This window comes from Limulus polyphemus, unplaced genomic scaffold (assembly GCF_000517525.1).
Source record: "Limulus polyphemus unplaced genomic scaffold, Limulus_polyphemus-2.1.2 Scaffold2599, whole genome shotgun sequence".
Classification (NCBI taxonomy): Eukaryota; Metazoa; Arthropoda; class Merostomata; order Xiphosura; family Limulidae; genus Limulus; species Limulus polyphemus.
In genome coordinates this window covers 27,670-36,928 of record NW_013668209.1, presented here as the reverse complement: position 1 = coordinate 36,928, position 9,259 = coordinate 27,670, and the positions used below count along the sequence as shown (strand labels likewise).

Here is a 9,259-nt window from a genome sequence, read left to right as displayed (position 1 = left end):
AAACTTATATTACAGTATAAGTTTAATATAACAGCAAATGTACAACGTTTCGACAAGGTTTTGTTATCATCAGGTGATGACAAAACCTTCTCCATTTGCTGTTATGTAAAACTTATATTACAGTATAAGTTTAATATAACAGCAAATGTACAACGTTTCGACAAGGTTTTGTTATCATCAGGTGATGACAAAACCTTCTCCATTTGCTGTTATGTAAAACTTATATTACAGTTTTTCTTCGTTACCCGTTCAAGCCGTCTCCAAGCATTATTAACTAACTAGTTAGTAGTTCGCATTTCTGTGTTAGGTATAACATAATATATCATTTAAGGATAACAAAGGTTCTGTTTGTCCATCTAGGCTATATCATTCACTATACTAAACTACTTATCATTCAAATATTTATCAATCCATCCCAACAAGGTTGGTAAATTATGTTACCTATTTTACTTGTTTTAATTACCTTAGTTAATCGATCAACAGTTTTATCTACAATTATACTGTAAGTTCTTTTTTATTGCTAGAGTTTCTTTGACTGAATAGTTTCATTAGACAATTCTTACATTTTCAACATTTCTATTTCAGTTACTTCATAAACATAACTAATTGGAACAGTATTTCCCTCCAAGTGACGTTTGATGTAATAAACTAATGCCCACTTAGTAATAATGTTCACTGTAATACGTCAAAAAGGTCCAATAGGTGCTCGAATATCCCTCAGACACATCTGCTATACTACACTTCTGATAGCTATAATGGCCACAGTAGCACAGCATTTACAAAGAATAAACAGAAATAAAATTCTATTGTGATGAACATTAGAATTTTCATGCTGAAGTAAAACTGTTACTACTGTTATCCAATAAACCCATGTACTGACTCACATTAATACTATACTTTATATCGCTTACTTATTTTGTATATATACTAAGACACTTACCTATGTAAATAAATTGTGTGTGAACACCATGAGTGCCCAAGAAATAACTAATAAATCTTGGATTTTCAGCTCCCAGCAAATCCAACAGCAAAAACATTTTCTGAAATATATATATATATATATATATATACATACACAAAAAGTACATATTAATACTCTTTTACCCAAAAATATTCACCGTGGTTAAATTATATTTTATTTGCAGTGATTATACAATTATCTGATTACAAACTGGCTCTATATAGGTGTTTATACTTCATATATAGCTGAAATATATGATATATATGTATAACACACGGGAAAAACTGAAAAACCAACAGCTTGGTAAATATTAAGTAAACTTTCAACAAAACAAAGGAGGACGATATTATATTTTGAATATGATATAATAATAATCAAGCGATCATGAATGATCATAGAGTGACTCTTATAATCGTAAAGGTAATTCCAGATGAAATGTTATTCATTTCACATATTATATATAGCATGTAAAAGAATAAATATAATGGCATATACATGAAAATACAAATTCATCTCTTATATCATATTCACAGTATTATTCTCGCATACATGTAAGGTTCTTGACCTCTGACTCAGATATTTTAATAGCTTTTCAACTGTATTGCTTAGATATTTTAATGCTATGAACTGAAAGAAGTGGATTTGTGTTTGCGAGTTAAGTCCCATTAATTACATTGTTTGCTTTGATTGATTAGTATTGCGAGTGACTTACTAAACATTATCCTTAAGCTAGAATCAATGAAACAAGCTTGACTATTTTAAACAATTTTTAGCATTTATTACTTCTTATCAATTGTGACGTACTATTTTGTCTAATTGGCTTGTTCCATTTTCTCCACATTCAGAATCATGGGGTTCCTGTTCCCACTTGCTAGCAAGATGACGAGATCCATACAGAGAATCAGTAGACATCCACTTCTGAAAAGCTTCCTCACCATCAAAAAATATCAGCTGAAGTGTCATGTGTGCATTCTACATATAAATTAAAAAACGAAATTAATATATAGTACTATAGAATTTCATTTATTTTTTATAGTGCAGTCCACTTTTATATCCAAAGGCATCAATTTAAAACATTAGTTTACAATAAAGGTAAACATAACTATAGATATAAAACAAAAAGAAGAGAAGGGTAAAAGTGGAGGTCGTGATAGTAAAGATGTTAGAAATTCCGATAACATTAATTGTCACGAAAATAATCAACTAATCGAAATTAGTGTTTCCAGTTGTTACTATTCTCGATTATTCCAACTATCTAAGTAATAGAAATATTGCTACCAAACTTGTTCGCTCTGTCTTTGTTATTGCGAATCTATTAAAGCTATCTCTGGCAGCACCTGTCACCAATTATGTTTTCTTGTCGGTGAACTGCTGACAAGAGGGAAGGCAACTGGCTGGCATCACCCACTGTCAAACAGTTTTTTTTGTTGGTAGCGAACTGATGAGTAGAAGAAAGACAACTTTGGCAGAATCTGTCATCAGTTTTTTTATTTTTTTGTTGTTGTTTGTGGAATGCTAACTAGAAGGAAGACAACTCTGACAGGAATTGACACCAATATTCTATTGTTGTTGTTGTTGGTATTATGCTGACTAAAAGGAATGCAAGTGGCTGTAACACTCCCCGCGCCAACCTATTTTTACGTACCATGGTTGGAGGAACAGTGTAATTATCAATTAATCAAATATAATTTATCAATGGGACCAAATGATTTATTGATTAGCAAATAACATTAAGCGCCCAATTCTATTTATCAGTACATATACTTATCACCATCAACTACTTCATGATGTGGGCTGAGGCTTATCCATTGGTCAATATATTGTCATAGTCTGTAGCTGACGTGTGGCAGACCAGTGGATAGCATGCTTTGGCGCATCGGAATAGATCCACCTGGATCAAAGAGCTAATTTAAACAGTCAATTGTTCTGTAGTCATATAAAGTGTTAGATGTGTTGAAGATACTCGCTTTGGCATATCACCCTTAGGTCAGATGGTTTAACAGAATAGATAATATAAACTACCAATTGGTTTGTTCATATTGGCCAAACTGGCTGGGATGAACACTTGCCATACATTATGACAGTATACAGATAAACTAAATTTAGGTCTACAGACTGTGTACAAAACATGCTTATGTTGGTGCATGAAATACTGTACACTTTTGGCATGATGTGTGGTCCTTCTCCACAAGCAAATGCCTCACAATATCCACAGGAATACGAGTAGTAGACAAGGTCTGCATTTGTCGATGCACACGAATTTGCCAATCAAGAACTTAAAAAAAGACTGCTCAATGACAGAAGAAGTACTATTACAAGATGTTAAAAGAACTGTACCAATGTAGAGATTTGGTCTGAGTTTGGTACATACCAGCATCATGGAAGCAGCTTGGATCTAGCTGGACTCAAGCAAATTGGCCCATTGCTGTACAAGTTACACCAGATGTGAGGTGCACACAAGCACATAGAACAAGCTGCTTCTGCACATCTCACACAAACCTCTCATACAATGGCTTCATCAGGAGTTTGAACTTGAGACTGACGAGTCTAAGGAGAATGAGAGTTCCATCTCAAGCCATACTGACACACCCAATGAGGGAGAACGAGCTGGAACTACTTATTTGTATGTCTATGATGAGCCAGATAAAGAAACACTGGATTTAGAGATGAAAGACAGCTCTATGAGTTAGTCAAGTGATTCTTCTAATCGATATGTTTGGGACTAAGCAATCATCGCTCAACTATCACGAGCTAGAACAGTCACTGTTTGTAAGGTCATTGACTGAAAGAATGTAGCGATCCTTGCTTCCTGAGCTGTCAAGTGTTCTTCACAGTACAATGTGTGTGCTACATTGTTTAACGTTCACCTGATTATTACACAGTTAGGAGAGTTTGTTGGCTGTAATATCGGCGGTTGAAAGAACTTATTTAAACTCGCTTTCTGAGCTATCAAATACAGTTACATAAAAAAAAATATCGTCCAGATAACGGATGATAGCTGCTCGATTACCGAAGCTAAGACAGTTGGATTTAGTAGATGTAGTACTTAGTACATGAACAGCATGCATAAATGAGGATAGTAGCTAAAGTTTCGAAAACTCAGCTTTCAACTCCAGAATATCCACATTGATAAACAGTTCTAAATTCAGTAATTTTATCTTCCACATTAAAGTATTTAAATTCTGCTTATCGGTTTTAATGTAAACATTAACTGAACTTGTGGATATTTCCTAATTATTGGATTAAGTTTTTTTTTTTTTTAATTTCAAAAGATTTTGTTCTTATAAAAGGAAAAGAGATCAATACTATGTTTATGGACTGTAATCTTTATCTCTAGGGACAAATACTGTTTGATCAAATATTCATTAATAACTTTACATACAGTTTTACATGGAAGCTCATTTTTTATTAAGAACATTTCAATGATATTAAATTATTTTACTAAATTAATAGAGGTGTAATTTATCTTGTATGTATTAAAATCCTAATTAAATCAATCTTATATAAATCAGGAACAAAGATATTATAATTAGAATATAAACCTGTAAAGTCTTTATATAACATGTTTCACACTTAAAAATCCCATGTTAGTTTTCAACCATTACATCTATAAAAGGTAGTATACATTCATCTTGATTTTGTACTGCAGCTAGTCATCACCACCCACCGCGAACTCTTGGGCTACTCTTTTACCAACGAATAGTGGGATTGACCGTCACATTTTAACGCCCACACGGCGACCCTCAGATTGCGCATCAAGCGCCCTAACCGCCTGGCCTAGAGAACCTGTTTTAGTTATCCTGATTAACAGATTAACAACAATATTGTATGTTACACCAATATCAGCGGAAGCACAATAAACACTATTTACAAAATTTAAGTTTTGCATTTATTTCACATAATGAAACGTGTCTGAAATAGCAAGTTCTTTAATACTTATTGACTTGATATGTTTTACACGAAAACCTGCCAATATTAGAAACAATCCGTCTTATTAGACCTTCTTCCTAATGTACTTTAGCTAACCCTTATAAAATACACGCACGCGATCATGATAGTCTCAGCAATTTATATTCATTATAATCTATTAATCTTTATTTCTGTAAGTGTAATAAATATTTTTGCAAACTTTTTTACTGTTGGTTTCGTGTGTGTTTTATTATAACAAAGCCACATTGGGTTATCAGTTGTGCCCACCGAGGGGAATCGAATCGCTAATTATAGGGTTGTAAATCCAAAGCCTTACCGCTGTCCAACCGGATGACTCTTGGTTTCTACAACTTATTAAATTTAGTTTGATCTATTTGAATATAATGAACTTTATTAATATTATTAATAATGTTTTATTCAACAGTACAATTCCATTTGTGTTGCCTGGTTTTGTCATAATTATATATTTAAACCTTTTAAACTGATGAGGAAGAAAAACCCGAATCAATGTTGCTGATACATTCGAAGGCTTTGAAGCTGGTCAGAACACCTTGGAAGTAGCTTTAAATTTAGAATATGCCTACCATAGAGTCCAGTTTTGTTTTAAAAAATGCTCAGTATCAGCATCAGTGTAACACGTGTAAGATGGGCCTAGCTATATTAACTATCAAAATATGCATCATGAAGTATGGAAGCTGGAAGTCAGACTGGATCACCATCAGTAATGGTTTGCTTCAAGAATCACCAATCTCGCCAGTCCTCTTCAAGGTATACACCATGTATTTAGTTCACATTGACAGTCTAACAAGATGCAACCATCCTTTGCTAGAATGAGAAAATAGTACAACGAGACAGGTATGGTCATCAGTACTATCAAAGCTGCAGTTATATTCTGCACACTCAGTCACTGATATCTCTCTGGAAGAAACATTGAAATACCTTGGAGGTAACATCTGAGAGACAACTCAACTTCACACGCCGCAAAAACACCATGATAACTGCATCTCCCACAGGCATCAATACACTGAAAGTTGCAATAGGAGATAGAGCTGAAGAATGTATAAGTCTTATTCTCTCCATCCTGACTAACGTGCAGAAAATGATTAGTATGAGTGCTACACGGCTAGGTAAGATTGAGAAGATAGAAAACACCTGTTTAATACTTTTCACCCACCCCACCGAAGCCATATTATACTCCACAAGCCTCAGCAACATTATAGAGCATCAAAAAACAGTACCTACAAGTAAAATTATTCACTGTGGCCTTGTAGTATAAGAAAACGCATTCTATCATTTATCCAATCCACTTCTCCATTGCAAAATTTCACCTCCACAACGACTCCACAGACACTTCAATACACTTCAGGGAACATCCACAGATTGACAGCTGCTCTAAATTCATCACTGCTATGAATAATCAAAACTAAGATTTCAGATGACCTCATCTGGAATAAACGTCTGGTGTCACTGGGATCTGTCGAAATTAGTCTAACACAGATAATGTGGAGATTGGGTATGGGGTGAAGCAGAAAAACATGTCAGCACTTATTTCAAGACCAGGATGGACAACCACCTATCATCATAGCCATATAATAATGGCTGGAGATGGCTTAAATGGGCAATGAAGAAAAACTTTAATATAAGTTTAACATGACAGCAAATGTACAACGTTTCGACAAGGTTTTGTCATCATCAGGTACGCCATATGTAGTTCCTACAACACAGACAGTCAAAGAGCTGGTTTGGGAATTCACTGTTGGGCAGAGTAACAACATTCTGCATAAGGCTGGTGGAGCATTAAAGCTTCTCACAAACAGCAGAAGAATGGAACTGGAAGTAATAAAGAAAGCACTCCACTGGAATGCTGAAAGCAATGGAATACAAATAGACATATCTTCCAACATCATATATGAGACTAACTCAAAGTTGGTGCTGCATAAAATTCAGAAAACAAAACAAGTGCACGATAAGATCACCAAGTGGATGGATGTATGTGTCAGGCTATACAAGTGTAAAGCCAAATGATGAAACTGACAAGTTTGCAGGAGAAGTTCCTTTATCAAATCAAACACAACAGTATTTACAAAATACTGACTTCCTAAGCACCAGTAAGGTGAAAGTGGCAACCATGGAAAGTTTTCATCAACATTCAGAGGGAATGAGACTGCTGGAAAACAAAATACCATATGATGTAGTTAGGAAAATCAAATGTATGGACTCAGTAAGACACTGTACGGCCGAAAGGCCACTGGTAACATCAGTAAAATGACTTTTCCTACCTCCTGTGATATAACCATTCTCCACATGTGTGGTCAGCATTTGTTGAAATAACCCCTGGTACCATCACCCAGTAGTCAACTCATTTTATCATGCTTTTCACAATTAAATTTCGCCTCCATACACACTCTGCAATTTGGAATAATTATAAGACGGTGTTCAGCTGTTAAGACCAAAGTGCAATGACTTAAAAAGTAATTTTTATACTCCTGGCATTGGTAAAACAATTCAGTTCCTCATGATTATAATATTCATGAGCTACTCAAGGCTATCACTAATTCCTATTAGGCAGCTGAAAGAATGGTTGGGCTGGTGTGCCAAGTTGAAGAGCAGAAAACCCAAGGTTCCAGTCAACATATGTCACTGAACAAGCTGTGAACATTCAGCTGTTGGAGTATTACAACCATGACAGTCAATTCTGCTATTTCGTTAAGAACAGTCACAAAACCAGGAGGTGCCATTGACTTGTTGTTTCTATCCTGTTAGCAGCTCAAAATTTGGGATATTTATGCCCCAATCTTAGAGTTCTCTTACTTAACTGATAAACCTATGTGTCTATAAAGTTCCATTCACGTTGAGGGTACAAAATATCAGCCTTAAAGAAGAGTCAAATATTGTTTACAAGGAACTTTTATTCTACTCAACAAAAAGAGTTTGAGAATTTTGCAGACAGCTATACAAGGCTATATGCACGTAGCCGTTCCTAATTTTGTACCTACAGACTAGAGTTAAGATAATTTGTCAACAGTACTCAGCATGAACTCTTGAGTTACTATTTTATAATGGAATTTCACCATCACTCACTCACGCCTCTAACGTGAGTAGCTCATTTTTGCAGTAAATGGTCAGAAACTACGAATCTTCATATGCATAGTTTAAAGATAAACCTATAAGCCTGTGTAAATTACAGAATGTCGAATTTACCAGTTAATATCCACAATTAGTTTTACTAAATCATAATATATCTAAAAGCATAAATGAATTGTTTCCAAAATAAACTCTAAAAAAGTTGTTATATCAATCAACTTTGAGAAGACACATTCCAAGCACATTGAAAAAATTAAAACAAAACGATGTAGAAATATTCACTGATTAAAATTGTAGTGAATGGAAAAAAAAGTTGTGGCAAATATAATAGTTTGAAAGATTCAGTTTATAACAGTAATTAGTTTGAGCATGTTTTTAATTAATTTTACATAATATTATTACACATAATCATTTTAGAAATGTTCAGTGTGAAATATTGTTTACCAGTCCTTTAAACAAGTGAGTGTTATACTTATACTGTAATGATGGACAACAATTATTTAACAAAATTTCTACGTGATAACATTGAATCAGTCCATATTAAAGCTTAGGATAGAGATTAAAAAGTAAAAGTAAATGATTGAGATTTTTGTTGATAGAATAATTTTTTTTTTGCACAGATCATGTTTCATGATGATAGAAAATAATAACCCAAACTGCATGACGTACCTTTGTCTGTTGAATCTTCAACTGTCTGTCAAGAACTCTAGCCAGGTGTATTATCATTGCACAAGGCACAGCGGCATCAGTAGCTCCAAGTAAAGTTTCGTTTCTACTGAATTTAGAATCATAGTGACATGCAAGTACAAGACGTTGACATGCTTCTGGATTCAGTGTAGCAATGACATTGGCAAATTCCTTATAGCCCTGTGGCGTTGCATCAAGAAAGCTGTCGACCTCCACATCCCACTGTAATGCCTTCATGGAATCTATTATATACTGAAAAAGATAATAAGAACTATAATATTTATTAATTGAAGCCAATAATGGCTCATGAAAAGTATTAGATTTAGTCATTATTGCTATTAACTGTCATTGTTTGTTTGTTTGGAATTAAGCCCAAAGCTACACAATGGGCTATTTGTGATCTGCCCACCACGGGTATCGAAACCCGGTTTCTAGCTTTGCAAGTCCGCAGACATACTGCTATGCCACTGGGGGGCATCAACTGTCATATCCATGTAGATTTAAAACAACTGACAAATTATTTCCATCACTAAAATATTATTAAAAGAAACAATACTTATCATAAATGTTAAAAAGTATTAGGTCGTCAAGAAATTA

The 9,259-nt window shown here is 34.3% G+C and overlaps 1 protein-coding gene across 2 annotated transcripts in view; it reads right to left on the bottom strand.

Annotated features, from left to right (window-relative positions):
- Positions 1–9,259, bottom strand: part of LOC106467397 (glutaminyl-peptide cyclotransferase-like) — a 45,625-nt gene that overhangs the window by 15,755 nt on the left and 20,611 nt on the right. For both annotated transcript variants that reach the window (XM_013927747.2, XM_022395577.1), the window contains 3 exons: positions 8,645–8,914; positions 1,766–1,933; positions 941–1,040 (listed from right to left, as the gene is read on the bottom strand). In XM_013927747.2, the coding sequence (XP_013783201.2) occupies positions 941–1,040; positions 1,766–1,933; positions 8,645–8,914 (538 nt within the window). The remainder of the gene's footprint in view (positions 1–940; positions 1,041–1,765; positions 1,934–8,644; positions 8,915–9,259) is intronic.